The sequence below is a fragment of the Carex rostrata genome, chromosome 8 (assembly GCF_964058835.1).
Source record: "Carex rostrata chromosome 8, lpCarRost1.2, whole genome shotgun sequence".
In the NCBI taxonomy this organism is placed as follows: Eukaryota; Viridiplantae; Streptophyta; class Magnoliopsida; order Poales; family Cyperaceae; genus Carex; species Carex rostrata.
Window position 1 is genome coordinate 6,058,807 of NC_135925.1, and position 14,495 is coordinate 6,073,301.

The 14,495-nt window shown below is 37.8% G+C and overlaps 2 protein-coding genes across 5 annotated transcripts; both read right to left on the minus strand.

The window, feature by feature from the left end:
* Positions 1-45: 45 nt before the first annotated feature.
* Positions 46-4,250, minus strand: LOC144557890 (NagB/RpiA/CoA transferase-like superfamily protein). 2 transcript variants are annotated; one of them, XM_078306524.1, is made up of 9 exons: positions 3,991-4,250; positions 3,760-3,883; positions 3,036-3,105; positions 2,463-2,567; positions 2,103-2,198; positions 1,949-2,005; positions 1,588-1,705; positions 516-582; positions 46-181 (listed from the first exon to the last, which is right to left on the minus strand). In XM_078306524.1, the coding sequence occupies exons 1-9, from the start codon at positions 4,145-4,147 to the stop codon at positions 115-117; spliced, it is 861 nt and encodes a 286-aa protein (XP_078162650.1). In that variant the 5' UTR covers positions 4,148-4,250; the 3' UTR covers positions 46-114. The 2 variants fall into 2 exon arrangements, with proteins under 2 accessions (XP_078162650.1, XP_078162649.1); XM_078306523.1 differs by having other exon boundaries at positions 3,760-3,887; positions 3,995-4,248.
* A 1,325-nt stretch (positions 4,251-5,575) lies between these two features.
* On the minus strand, positions 5,576-12,555 carry MYB4R1 (myb domain protein 4r1). Of its 3 annotated transcripts, none has more exons than XR_013512855.1 (11): positions 12,101-12,555; positions 11,303-11,676; positions 10,675-10,871; positions 10,254-10,415; positions 9,607-9,921; positions 9,042-9,200; positions 8,430-8,579; positions 7,659-7,850; positions 7,028-7,264; positions 5,721-6,764; positions 5,576-5,608 (listed from the first exon to the last, which is right to left on the minus strand). XR_013512855.1 is itself a non-coding variant. In XM_078306897.1 (11 exons), exons 1-11 carry the CDS (start codon positions 12,471-12,473, stop codon positions 5,885-5,887), a joined length of 2,961 nt encoding a protein of 986 aa, XP_078163023.1. In that variant the 5' UTR covers positions 12,474-12,555; the 3' UTR covers positions 5,576-5,884. The 3 variants fall into 3 exon arrangements, 2 of the variants coding, with proteins under 2 accessions (XP_078163023.1, XP_078163022.1); XM_078306897.1 differs by having other exon boundaries at positions 5,576-6,406; positions 6,485-6,764; XM_078306896.1 differs by having other exon boundaries at positions 5,576-6,764.
* Positions 12,556-14,495: the final 1,940 nt, after the last annotated feature.

Consider the following 14,495-nt stretch of genomic DNA (forward strand, 5'->3'; position numbering starts at 1 on the left):
GAAAAATGCTGATATTTAATTGATACTGAATGAAGGATGCTCACAAAATGTAATTCATATTTTTCATTAAAAAGAGAAGATTTTATGAGACGATATATATACTTAGAAACACAATTAGGGAATTACAGAAGTGTTCTCCACAATTTTAACTTGATTCCTCGAGCCAATCAATGCAAAACATCTGGAAGATAACGAAATAAAATGTCACAACTCCTGATCAAGAAAACATACTCTGATTTTGGTTTCTGGTAAATTCTATTTATTTCTGTATATTTCTTTGGTAAAACCCTCAAATATTGGGTAGTGTATTATGAGAATGAATATATTTCTCTTTATTTCCAAGTCTTATAAAGCAATAAGAGCATTTTGTAAACGGAAATACATGTCCCTACCAGCAAGTACACTTTTCGTTTGCTTTCTGCTTAAATAGGTGGGATATGGATAAATGTTCTCCTGTATATTACCAAAAGATGATAAATATTGGTATAATGTATGACAAATAAAGAAATACTCACGGGATATTACGTAATATTCCATGGTCGACGACACCCTCTACTTTTTCAAGGCTTTCTGCTACCTTACCTACAAATTAAGGCAAGTTTATGCATCTCAAATGGGCAGTTTTGTTGAGATTTTTTCTGATTGCCCAAGTAAAACACTTCTGAAGTACACGCATTATCTAGTGAACTGGTGCTTTACATGACAAATACATTTTTCAGGTCCAGGTTGTACAGTTTGACCAACTGTTGATCTTGGTGACTTGGAGCTTTCAACACTAATTAGGCCTAGGGGTGTAAACGAGCTGGGCCTTAGCTCGGCTCGTTTATTTTGGCCCGAGCGAGTTAGACCTCCAAAAACCCCTGGCTCGCTTGTGACAAGCCAGCTCGAGCTAGCTCGCTAGGTTTTATTGAGCTGCTATTATACAAATTCAAAAAATTTAAGAAATCGTCCAGCAGGCACATCTTCAAGCAACTGAAGCCCATATTCTTTCTTCCCAGACCAAAAATACATCAATTTTGCATAATTGCGCCTTTGAAAATGAGACTAGACTTAAAATTATACGGGGCTAAACCCTAAATCCACTGTAGCTTAACGAGCCGAGCTGACCCCGGCTCAGCTCGTTTATTTTGGCCCAACTTGGGCCGAGCTAGCTCGTTAACAACTCGGTCCACTACCGAGCGAGCTAGAGGCGAGTCACGAGCGAGCCACAAGCCGTGAGCTTTTTTGACAGCCCTAATTAGGCCTCTCTATATTTTTATCCAGTAACACAATTGGTCCCCATATATATAGTAAGCCAATGAGAACTGTCAATAACTGTACAGATGACCCCATCAGCACCCCTTGGCTCCTCTTTCTCTCTTTTATAAGGAGTGAGGAAGGAGACAGGTAATCATCAAAAAATGCAAAAAGAGAAAGGAGAAATGTAGTTGGTAACTTAAGAAGGAGAAGGCTACTTTTGGTGGTGGTGCATTGTCTTGCATTACAAAACAAGAGACAGAAAGGTGAGTTATATATCTTGTGAGATACATTAGATGGTTCAATATTTTGTTGTGATAGTTGTGAAAATATATAATAATGTGCCAATACCTAAGTCAAGAATAGGAGACGTAAAAATCACATCAAGAACGTGGTGCCCGTCGGTGGTGACCAATGGGAAGTTGCCACCTAGAGGGTCTGCATTGCCAAATGCTGGTCTCCTCCATACCTTACAATTTTTAGGAAGAAAAGGAAGAACCAGATCTCAGTTTGAGATTTCTCAAAGGAGACATGCATGGTTGAGTGAATGCCTGTACCATTGATGGGATGGGTTTGATCGCATAATAGATAGTAAATTGAGGCCAAATTGTTCATCTCAAGGCATAATTACAACAGTAATGGATTTAGTTGGGATTTATATGGCCACAATTGAGTTTTTGGAAAAGCATCTACAGTGATATGTTATACAAACCTCAGCATCTCCAAGGAACAAATCATCTATTTCCTCTGCAGTTAGCAACCAATTCCCCTGAGAAGTAGACAAGATAAATAGATAGTAATATCCGGATTTAAATTTCTATGGAACATTTATAAAATCTATACAATGTTTTATGAGAATTACCTACACAATTAATTATAACAGGAATCGAACCGTATATCTCTTTTGTATATTGCCCCTGAGCAACAATGAAGGCAAGTTTATGAGCTGATCTAGCTATTATCTGGTGAGAGAGAGAAGAAAGAGAGGATAAATAGTTATGTTAGCAACATAAAAATGCTCCTTTTTTTTGCAAAGAAGAGTAAATTGCAACCCTTAGTTATGATATGACCCATTACAGAATTCTCACTTCAGTCTGAAACAATTATTCAGCACCCATCCAAACAAACATCAGTGAATTTAACATTTTTCAGGACATAATAGAAATAAAATGCATGCACTTATACATATGTCATGCATTAATAGATTCTAACAATATTTAATGTACCTTTTCTTTGAGAAAGGACTCGCCGCCTTCTAATTTTCTACGGCCAATGACAGATATTAGAGAACTTTCTTCCATTGCATTGGCATCATTAAACGCAAAATCGATCTACAGGAAAAAGTAGTTATAAGCATTACAAAGTTTTATGAAGCAATATTATCCATCAGAATTTTATTAGACCTATGTTTTCTCTTCGAGTATGTTTTAGGCATTCTATAACAAATAGAATACCAATAAAAGGGGCAATTTTGCTATACCCTCAAAAGAACCTCAAAATAGAACTTAAGCCCCTTAAAAGCAGAAAATAAAATAAACCACATAGCTTGAACATGCAATTTTCTTCACTTTTGCATTTTCTTTGACAGATCCCAAGGTTCCTAAATTAATTCTAGCTGTTTTCTTCATAAAATAGAGGGAAATACAGGGTTAACTTGGGGAAACCTTGTTTAAAATAGCAAAAACAAGTATAGGGGGCATTTGCATGCTTCCTGGGTGCCTAAGATACTATTTCCTGACAAGGGTGGACATGATATTTCATGATACCAGAGGGTTAAGTTGAATTTCCTTTTAGAAAACCTGGATACCATCTCCATAGTTGCTTAGTGGAATGCCAGCTCTTGCAGCCTCTGTTGCACTGAAGGTAGACCTAAACATTGAATTTTAGTTTAAAAAATAAATAAGAATATATAAATAAAATCTTCTATCAGGCAGACCAGATAGCAGGATCAAGTTTCAAGCACATGCATATCTCCATTGGTACTGTTTACTCTACTGCACTTTTCATCAAACACATCATGTCAGTGTTGTTTCTGGTATTATAGTAAGCAATGCTGCATTATTATAAGAAAACTAATTTTAACATAGTTCTTGTAGGCAAGAAGAAGAGCTAATTTCCTAAAAAAGAAAGATTAAAGGCTAATAGATTGCCCCTGGCCCCTGTAGCGAGGTTGAAAGCGCATGGATATTCTCCAAGTATATGATTTTAGCTGTTCATTTGCAAAAGTTACGAATTATAATACAATGGAGATCTGTTTACCATAGAAACTGTATGACTTTGGTCAGGTGGCTAATAAATGAAAACAATATAAGATTTCCTGTAGAGCCACAATCAATTCATAATAAGAAAATTAAACTATACCATATACTGCACTATTTTTCTCTATTCTTCAGTATTTAGCATACTTATTCCTAATAAATCCTTTTGGATTTTTTTCATAGTAGTATAAAAGATGTAAAATATCAATAGGTATATTGATTATATCTAAAAAATTGTGCTGTAACAAACAAAGGGTATACTGACGAGGGAATTCCAACAATGTCTTTTAAAGATCCATCGTTCAGGCGCTTTCCCAAATGTTGTATGGCAAGAGCAGATGCTGTACCAGAACCTAACCCCACCACCATCCCATTCTTCACAAATTTGTCTATCTAAAAGTTAATTCAACAAAACCGCTGATTAATTAATTGCATAAACATGAGCATTACTGAAATAATGGATTGACAATTGTAAAAGAATTTATATAGAGTAAACATACTGTCAGCTTGGCAGCATCAAAGAATTGAGTGCTGGAATCTGCTGTGCAAACCACCCTGCATTTTCTGACAAGGCCTAGAGACCCACAGGAATTTTTTCTGACAAATGGAATGCTCCAATTGGAGGATATGTTGATGCTTGTGCGTGATATCATCTCATTTGCTTGTTTCGATCCACCTTTGGGCAGGTTGTTTGGTGACCGTTAGCAATTTCTTAACGGATAAGGGGTGGAGGACATTGGACAACTGGAGATTTCTGAGTAATATTTCGACTTCAGTCCCCCAAAATTGTGGCGTCCATCTGTCCATGTCTTGGGTTTATTTTTATTTTTTTTGTAATTGTGATGTAACTTTATTGTTATGATGCATACTTTTGATATTTATATGTATTGTTCAAACAAAACAAAAATTAAGATTGTTGATTTTCTTTATCAGTTAAATATAAAGTTTATTAAATTTTAGCCAATTGAATTCCTTTAGTCTTTCATTATATAATTTAGAGTTTTTAATGGTTCAGCCTTAACGGATTTTGGATAATAAAAATAAATAAGAATTTATCCAAAATTTACACATGTATGATGTATCTAATTGATTTATACAACAATAAACTTTTATAAAAAAAATTCAAAGAATAAAATAAATGTATACGATATTTATTTTTTATTTTCTGTCAGTATTTTAGAGGTATGATCTAAGATAATTTAGAACGCGCATGCCGCGCAACATAAAATAAGCTCGAAATAGTTTACGCATACATATGAAAGAAGTTGAGTGCATACCCCTGCAATACTACAATAATATGATTAGTTTCTAGCCAAGCCGAAGTAAAACAAACTTGCCTTGTATTCACGAAACACCTTTATTTTGTGCCTGATTAAAAACGAATGATTCTGAATTCTTACATTGACGTCTAATCTCACTAGATTTCACGAATTATGATTAGCTCTCATTTCGTGTTGTGCAAAAATTAACATGTACCAACAGCCAATTTTCCTTTTATTTTGATTTGGTCGTTGACTTCATGTAGGAACAAGATACGACGAATGACGTTCATTCCCTTAGACAGCATAAATGCAACTCGCTTAAATGTAACTCCTATTGAGCTAACCAAAAATAAATAAATGAATAATTACATAATAATATTTTTTTGCAGGGGCGCACAGAGAAATCCCCTCTAAATGCTTCTTCTCCCTCAATCATACTAACATTTGAATCTAATCCTCTATAAATGGCAGGTTAGGACGAGTCACTGCCATATCTAACATCTATAGTTACATTGCAAGAGGCCAATATTAACATAGACAAGCTCCGCTGCCTACATTACTAAACATTTTGCTCTCTTCTCATGTATTACCTTTGGTAACATAAACAGCTCCATACAAACTGTCAACATTACAATTTTTTTTTTTGTCAATCTCAAGATTCGAGATTCAACCTCTGAAATATCATTCGCATTTTGTGCTGCATTAATCAAAATAAGCAGAAATCAGAACATTATCGGACCATAGTAGAAGAATAACAAGAGCAACTGTAATAATTCACAGTGACAATAATCAAGAGAAGATTTTACCGTCCAGACATACCTAAGTAAGACATCTTTCCTTTGTTTCTCAGATCTGTATCACAGAATACCAAAGCATTAAACCAAACCAAGTATTTAAAAAAGAGGTAGATCATATAAGAAACGAAAATAAACACTATTGCACACAATTTCCAAACTGCATATACCTCATCATTAATCGATCGATCCACTCATTTTCATTTGGTCATCTATGAGCATTTCATTCATTGAGCATGAATACTGTACCAGCTCTATTTCATTTTTGCACAAAAATGATATGCAACTCTTTTCACTAGATCTGTCTGAACAAGATCCAGTGGATCAATCTGATTCAGCATTCTCCAGTAGCAGCAGGGGCTTCTCCAATTTCCTTACCAAACATAGTTCCTTCTTCTCTTTCTTTTCCCTTGTTCATTTCCTTTTGTTTCTCCAGCGCAGGTTTAGGCTTCTTCCCTCCTTCCTCCACGTCCTTGTCCAAAGTGTCTTCTTTGCTCTCCTTCCCCTTACTAGTTTCCGTTTGTTTCTTTCTCCTTGGTGTATATTTCTTTGCTCGCTTCTCCGAAATGGCCAGCAAACCATTCCAAGGAGCCGGAACAGCTTCAATAGCTAGAACAATCTGTAGAGGATTTGACTCATCCATAGTCAGTGCCTCTTTGCTCTTCCCTTTATTTGACTCATCCATAGTCACTACCTCTTTGCTCTTCCCTTTATTTGACTCATCCATAGTCACTGCCTCTTTGCTCTTCCCTTTATTTGACTCACCCATATCCTCTTTGCTCTTTCCTTTATTTGACTCATCCATAGTCACTGCCTCTTTGCTCTTCCCTTTATTTGACTCATCCATAGTCACTGCCTCTTTGCTCTTCCCTTTATTTGACTCACCCATATCCTCTTTGCTCTTTCCTTTATTTGACTCATCCATAGTCACTACCTCTTTGCTGTTCCCTTTATATTTCCTTTTCCTCGGTTCCAGTTTCTTCCCTTGTTTCTCCAACTCAACTTTTATGCTCTCTCGAATCTCCTGCGGCACTGCAAGACAGCTAACAATGTCTCCAGAAAAACCAGCAATGTGCATCTTCAAACGGGAAACACCTCCGCCTTTGAATACCTGGTTGCAGTATTTGCATTTCCAATGAGTCCGGTTACCTTCAAGTCTTTCTGCATGAACCCACCAAGGGTCCTTTTTTCTCTCGGAATGTGGGATCTTAACCCTACATAGAGACACCATGACCAGACATTTAGAAATAGATATATACCTGACAAGGATAGTTGTACTAATCTATACCGCCATACCTAATTGACTACGAATACAAATGAATGATAGAGTATACTACTTTAAGCTCAAAAGGAAAATAAAATAAGGCCTTCTACCTAACACAACATTTTGGTACTATACCAGCGCAATATGTTCAGCATATACTTGCACCAGATGGACAATTATTTGACAAAAAGAAAAGTGAAGATAGAATCATACATCTTCTTTTTCTTCAGTGTGCCATTTCCAGTTTCCAATGAAGTAGAGTTGCACCTCTTTCGTTTTCCCACAGTTGCATGTGAAGTATCAGCAGTTGTTAAGACCAGATCTTCTACAATTAAAGTTTCGTCATGACATTGTTCACCCAGAGAGTTATTTTGCAAATTGTCTGCAGGATTTTGTTCGACAGCTACCATAGCATTATTGTCATCTTTTCTCTTCTTATGACAATTTTTCCTGCAAAACAAATAGAAAAGGTTAATATTCGATCAAGCACAATTTTGGAATTTATCACCTCTCTCTCATACTCTTTTCTCTCTCATTAGCTTGAGAAACCTCTAAAAAAATTGACTAGGCAAGGTTCTACAAGATGTTTTCCATGTTACAAGGAGGCATAGATATTATCATTATTTAGTCATATGCATATATCCAACAAGTTGGGGTAGGCAAGGTTCTTCTTCAAAGCCTTTATTCCCAAACAAGTTGGGGTAGGCTAGAAATGAAACCCAACCCGAATCAGCAACAAAGGGACTTCCCAGGAGGTCACCCATCCTAGTACTACTCCTGCCCAATTCGTGAGGGTTTCATTTCCATATATATTATTCTAAAAAAGTAAAAAAGAAAATAAGACCTTGGATTCTTTTTGGCAGCGTTCTTGTTAGTTTTCTCAAAGTTCATCTCAGGCACAATGGCAAAATCATCAGGACAAATTTCTGGCCGCTCACTTTGCCTATCAACAAAGTTAGAGATAAGCATGGTTCGCTTTATTTTCCTCGTAGTTTGGTGATGCACATTTGCTTGGGGGCACAGCAACTTCCATCTCCTGAACAAAAATAATGAAGACAGATGAAGGTCAAATGGGAAAACAGAATTTATAGGATGTCACATGCAGAATTATCTCTGCCAAAGTCTTATGCAGAGAGTTCCACATGTATCTGAGGTCTGTACTACTTGCATATTTGACAATTACCAACATTGTTCATACAGAGTTAACCTGACATTACCAACATGACTAATCAGGTCTATTATATATGATTATGAGCTTATATACTCTTTATCAATCTACATACCAGTATAACAAGCATTTTAGCCCTCATTTGTATCCAGTCTCCCAAACATGTGGTGTAGATTTGCACAGTTGACAGTAATTTAGCTACATTGGGTTAAACGTGAGAGTCGAATGAGGCACAAATTGAGCTCAAATGCATGATTAGAGATGCACTGAGGCTTAATTGAGCTGAACATTCACCGATGTCTTGTTCAAGACCCATATCTATACATTTCTGCCCCCCCTCCCTAAATAGCTGATGCCAACCCAAAATGCAATCCTCAATCATACATTAATGTCTCTAGACAATTGAAGTTTGCAGGGATTGCAAAATGATAGAAGATAACCAAGTACCTCCAGCACTGATTATCCGTACGTGAAGGGATAAGTTTGGTAATTTTTGACCAGCAGTGGCCATGCATTTTTACAGCTTCTAGAAGCATTGAATCCTCCTCTTTGCTCCATGGTTTATGGTTCAAAGCTGGGTCTAGGCAATTCACCCACCTGCACACAATGAGAATATTACAAAATTTTAAAATATTCTATGCAGGAAAATTTGCAAGAGACCCCTAATTTTACCAGAAAACTGTGCTTTCAAGTGCAAACATAAAATATCATGCATAACCAACCAAAACAAGATCCACCTCGCATTGCTCCTCAAAATAAAATAAAAAGGAAAAAGGAAAGTTATCACTGTGCCCTTTCAAATTCAGAAACAAACAAAAAATGACCAATTTTTCTTCCTCGTATATGCAAGAATTAAGGGGGGGGGGGGGGGGGGGAGGGGGAAGCAAAGTTACAGTCAGAAACGAAGGACCTCAGAGGATGTTGGAATGAAAGAGAAGACTCAATAACAGAAGTCAGCATTTGCATTCATTTTAAATATTTGCACTGAGGAATCCTTGATTTATTTCTTTATATTTTAAAGCAAAGAAGTTCTTAATTAGAGGAAAGAGTAAAAAGAACCTTTCTCGGCACTGGGGCTGAGTCCGACCAGGAACAAAGTGGCATATTTTTTTCCAGCATTTATTCCCAAAAATCATAACGGCTGCTTTAAGTCTCTTGTCTTCTTCCAATGACCATCTACCCACAGTTGTTCTCTTGGGATTTAGGGTTTGTCTCCACCTGCATCGAATATTCATGTTGTTTTAGCATTCAAAATGCACAAGATATAATAAGCAAGATCATCCTTAAATGCTTGGAATGATGAGCATACATGATTATGTGCAAGGAGAGCAACAACCGAGTTTTTATAATGATACTATGATTGTATATAAGTACTAGTAAAATGGAAAGTCTCTAATACTTTAATCATTGATTCCAGATCCAGAAAATTAGAACGAACACGAGTTATTCCAAAAAGGACCATAAATAGGTGGCTATCGTGCAAACTTTTTTTTTATCTAAAGGGCCTCTTCAGAGGTGCTGGGCACCATGTTCACCTCTCATGCAAACTTGTGTGGTACAAAAACCAAGATTAGAAGTTGTTGTGTACAGCTTATACAAAATATGAAAGTTAAAGAAAATTTACCTAGTGGCGCATTGGTTTGCTGCACGGCCTTCCAACTGAGCAGCTACGAGCTGCCAGTTTTTCTCCCCAAAAGTTTCTACCATCGCTAGGAGTTGCATATCCTCCTCTTTGGTCCACTCCCGATTCAGGATTAGAGGGTTGAGGCTTCTCTGGTACCGTACCAGGCACTGAAATGGGGTTCGGTTGGTACCTAGTTCGACAGCTATGTTGATCCAGTTGTAGATCCCTCTGTTTTGTAAAATTAATAGAAGCCTTTTCTCTTCCTGTCTAGTCCATGGCTCATGATTTACTAATGGATCCTCACAATTTAGGAACCTAGAAAAAAAATTAAATTTTAAAGCTTTGGCTAGAAGGTACGTCGAGTTGGCTTTTGTAAAAGCATTGAATAATTGCTGATATAGCACCAGAATTCTATGTATCATAAGGCAACGTTAGAAATCTTAACCAGCATTGTTTCAATCGGGTTTGATCATTTACACCCACAAATTGCTCTCTTTCCATACTTTATAGCTTGTTTGAGACAAAATTTAGGTTACTTGAGGTTTTAATTTGGGCTAAATGAAAATTGAAGCAACAACACTCATATTGATAAAGCTCCTGACAGCCTGGACAACACACAAACAAATAAATAAGATAATATGCAGCACCTTGACTCACACTCTGCGCCAGATCGTCCCGGTAAGTACATGGAAGCCAATTGGTCCCACTGTACAAAAGGCATACAACATCTCATCTTCTCTGCCGTGATATCAAAATCCGCGTTTAGAAATGCTGGCAACAAGCTCAGGTCCTTCACACCTTCAGCATCACTGAGACATAATATCTTGTGTTAGAGAAATCACACCAAGCTGTTATATAAGGTAAAGTTTAGCATAGGATTTGTGGTTCGAGGCATACATTTTAGGGTTTTTGAATTTTTTTTTGTTACAGGATTTAAGGTTTTAGACTTCTACGCCAGGGTTCAAGGTTTTAGGATTGGAAGTGATCCAAAAAAAAGGAAATAAGCTGATATTATACTGATTTAATGTTTTATTTTGTGTGTTGGCATGAGATAGAGAGAGAGAGAACCTCTGAATGTTGACAGAGCTTAGCAAGAACATCTCCTGGCACTGTTGCTTTAATCCTTTAAAGAGATTCTCTTTCTCACTACCTGACCAAGACTGTTTTCTCATTGATATGGGAAATTGCTCCTGCACCATCTTGTAGTCTAAAGCCCACCAGTTCTCTTTGGGACCAAAATATAAGGCAGATTTCTTCTTATTATTCTACAAAATCAAGCAAATATTTATTGTTGAATGACAAATAAAGAAACTTGGTATTGAACCAAAACAGATAAAAGCTTCCTTCTTGTTATTCTTTTTTATCTGCATTTGCAACAAATTGGATCTATGCGCCTTTATCCACTGAGAACCACTGACCCACACCATTGTACTATATAAATCACACTAAATCAGTAATGCTGGATCCTCATTGCTACCATATATGGTAGTACAAGGATTTTTTGTATCAGACCTCATTGGATTAATTACATACCAGTTCCGCATAATTTGATTAAAAAACCAAGGACAAGAACAAAAATTCACTAAGAATGGTTAAGAAAGATCAGCCCTGAGAAGACCGGTCATGTACCAGCTCTCACGTATCAGTATTGAACCCAAACCAAATGCACGGAGGAGGAAAAAAATGAGTGAAATACCTTTGATTCTCCCTCTTGCGGCTCCTTCAATCTCTCAAAGGATATCAGCCTAACACGTGGGTCCCGTTTCAGAGCGAGGGCACGACCAGCCCTCTTCTTGCATGCCAACTGGAAATCCATAAGACACTTGACCCGGTCACGCAATTCCTTGTTCTCCTCGATTTTTGTCTCCATCTCTATTAGTTTCCTTCTAACAAACTTTTGACAGGAGCGGTTTTTTTTCAGTGCCTCAAATAGCATCTGAGCTGATTTTGGAAATTTCTTTTGGGAGGGAGCCATTTGATCATATTGGGATTCAGCATTACCGTAGTCTTCTTCAGTTAATTCTTGTGCCCCATCCGTGCTTGTGCTTGTCGCTTCCGTCTTTAAAGCTTCTGTAAAATTCAAGATAATAAAGATATTCAATCTAAAGTGAACTTCTGAAAGCTTGTCAACAATTTAAGTTCTGAAAGCACATTAATAACAATACAAGAAAGGTACAGCTACAAATTATTGACCATTCGGAGTACTTTTCTTATAGCTGGTAATCTAACTTCAAAAAATAAACTGAGGTCTCACAGTTACCAACTAAAGTAACTAGAAAACAAAAGCAAAAAAGGAACAAGAAGAATCTCAAACTGGGATCAACTGGTACTGCCTGGACTGCTGATAGTATACGCTGTGAATACCAATGTCCAATTGGACGTCACAACTGGGCTTAACAGCCTTAGCAAGAATATAAATATAAACAAAATTGAGATCTCTTCTAAGAAACCTCTTCCTATTTCTTGCAAAACATTTCTGCATTTTAGCACTGACCTGCTTCATATCGAGCGAGCATCCTCTGAATATTCCTAAAAGTCTCATAATCATCGCTGTCGTCATCAAGACCGGCTACTGCTTCGCGAACAGAAGACGCCGACTCCAACGAATAAAAAGGAGGTCGCGTGTTCAAGGGCTGAACAAAAGAAGGAGATCGAGGGGGGGAGTCCTGGATTTGAGCTTTTAAGCGGCGGAGAAGGTCGGCGTCCTCGTCGGCGTCGGAACCGGATTCGGATTCGATGTCGGAATTCTCGTAGGAGGCGGCTATGGGGGAGCAAGTCGGGGATAGGAGGCAGGCGCGGCGGAGCTCCTCCAGGTCTTCGTCTAAGGCGACGTCTCGGTCGCTTTCCTCAGAGGAAGGAGAATCCATGGGTTTTTTTTTTTTCGGATCGGAGAGGAGAGGAGGCACAGAGGGACAAGAGTCCGAATCCCTAACCCAAAAATCGGGTTCTCTTTTATTGGAGGGTTGAGATTTAATAAAATTTCATCTCCACCTGCCCAAAGGCGCTGCCCCGGAGAATTTGACTCTCTCCTGTCGCGAGGAAAAGGCTTCCTCTCGTTAAACAAAATCTGACAGTAAAAGAGGAAAGCTTCGATCTCGTTGGAACTCTAATCTAACCACTCGTTAGAAAAATCTTTGAATTCTCAATCCACCACCCCATATTTTCCTGACTCCAATCTCCAGGAAATCAACTTGCTGAGGTTTCCTTTTCGATTTCTTATTTTATTTACACTTTTTTGCAATTTAAGAGAAGAGATGGAACTTACAAGTTTTTTGTACTGCCGTGGTTGGGTACTTGACTACTTGGGTACTCCAAGGCCTAGTGAAATTCATAAGGTTTAATTGAATTTGTCTATTATAAAACATAAAACACACACACATTAATGTTTTTTTTTTTAATCAGTATAATACCATAACGTGAAGCTTGAGTGCGTATTCTCTGAGATATCTCACCGCGTGCGTGACTGACGTGTACGGTGCCTATTCGAAGATAGCGCAGCAGCCAGTATTATTTGTGCTTTGAGATTCGTGCAGAACCTATTTGAACAGTTGAGATTTTCCAAAAAGTCACGCAGTACGGTGGAGGGGCGAGGTGTTTTTCTTAAACTACTAGACCGTATCCCCTGAGATATCTCATATTTTGCGTGACCGACGTGTTCGGTGCCTATTCGGGGTGACGTAGGGGCCCAGTATTATTTGAGCTTTGAGATTCACGCAAAACGTATTGCAACGGTTGTGATTTTCCAAAAAGTCACGCAAAATATGAGATATCTCAAAGGATGCGAATTCGGACTTTCGGAGAGTTCTCGACTCTGCTCCAACCTGTTCCACGAAGATCAGACGGCTTACACTTGTGATCGGGCTTTTTGAAAAATCTGTTCCAGCTTGCTGTCGTTGTTTGGATGGTTAGAAACTTGAAAACTTCTGAGCCAGTACTGTACCATTTTTTTTTTTTTTAACATTAGCCCGTAGGCACACACACTCTCTAGGCTTTGTTCGGCCGCATTATTGTTTTCGTGGGAAAAAAAAATTCAATCTAAATTTTTTTTTCTCATGAAAACAGTACTTTTCAGTTCAATTCATGTGCCCATAATCATTCTCAATTGGAGACCGAACATGCCCTAAATCCTACTAGCCACGATCGAACCTAAGAACCCCACATGGAGGCATATGCCTCAGCCACTGTGCTACACAGTGCTTGGCGCCAGTACTGTACCTGATTTTGTATGATGAGATCACGTCTGAATCGTCTGTTTTAATCTTACTTTTGACCCGAATGTTAAAACGAATTCTTATTTTTTAAATAGGTACGGAATTTATTTTGGTTCAACCGGGTCCGGGAGTACTCTATGAATTTGGATTTCCTAAAGTAACTCAAATTTTGAGTTTAGATCGGTCAGTTCAATTTGTTTTGATATAAATATTAAAGTGGCTCCGTGTATTTTCATCTCTGATCGGCATGACTTGATTTCTGATCGGACGGTCCAGATTTAGACTCAACTTTTGAGTTATTTTAAGAGATTCGGATTCGGATAGTCGGATACGGATAATTTGCAGATACGAATACGGATACGGATATTATTTATCCGGATACGGATACAAATTCGGTTTTAATTTCGGAAGCGAATACGGATACGGATTTGGATAATTATCAGAATCCGGATATGTTTATTTTTCGGATATCCGAATTTTTCATTTTTCGGATAATCGGATAATTTTTCGGATATTCGGAATTTTGAATTTTTTGGATATTCAGATACAGGTGGGGTCCGCCTATAATAGAAATAGAGAGAGGAGAATTAAGAGGTGGGATCTGTGTGGCCATCCGTGAGTAAGAAGTCCTGACATGAGACCCCATCGTCATTCAAACAACATCTTGAATTTTTATTT

Coding starts and splice junctions, on each gene's coding strand:
- LOC144557890 (XM_078306524.1), bottom strand. CDS start 4,147: ATGATATCACGCACAAGCATCAACATATCCTCCAATTGGAGCATTCCA. Junction 2,568..3,035: donor ACTATGGAGATGGTATCCAG/GTTTTCTAAAAG, acceptor TTTTTCCTGTAG/ATCGATTTTGCGTTTAATGA. Junction 2,199..2,462: donor AGTCCTTTCTCAAAGAAAAG/GTACATTAAATA, acceptor CTCTCTCACCAG/ATAATAGCTAGATCAGCTCA.
- MYB4R1 (XM_078306896.1), bottom strand. CDS start 12,473: ATGGATTCTCCTTCCTCTGAGGAAAGCGACCGAGACGTCGCCTTAGAC. Junction 9,922..10,253: donor GGCGCAGAGTGTGAGTCAAG/GTGCTGCATATT, acceptor TTTTTTTTCTAG/GTTCCTAAATTGTGAGGATC. Junction 8,580..9,041: donor CAGCCCCAGTGCCGAGAAAG/GTTCTTTTTACT, acceptor CATTGTGTGCAG/GTGGGTGAATTGCCTAGACC.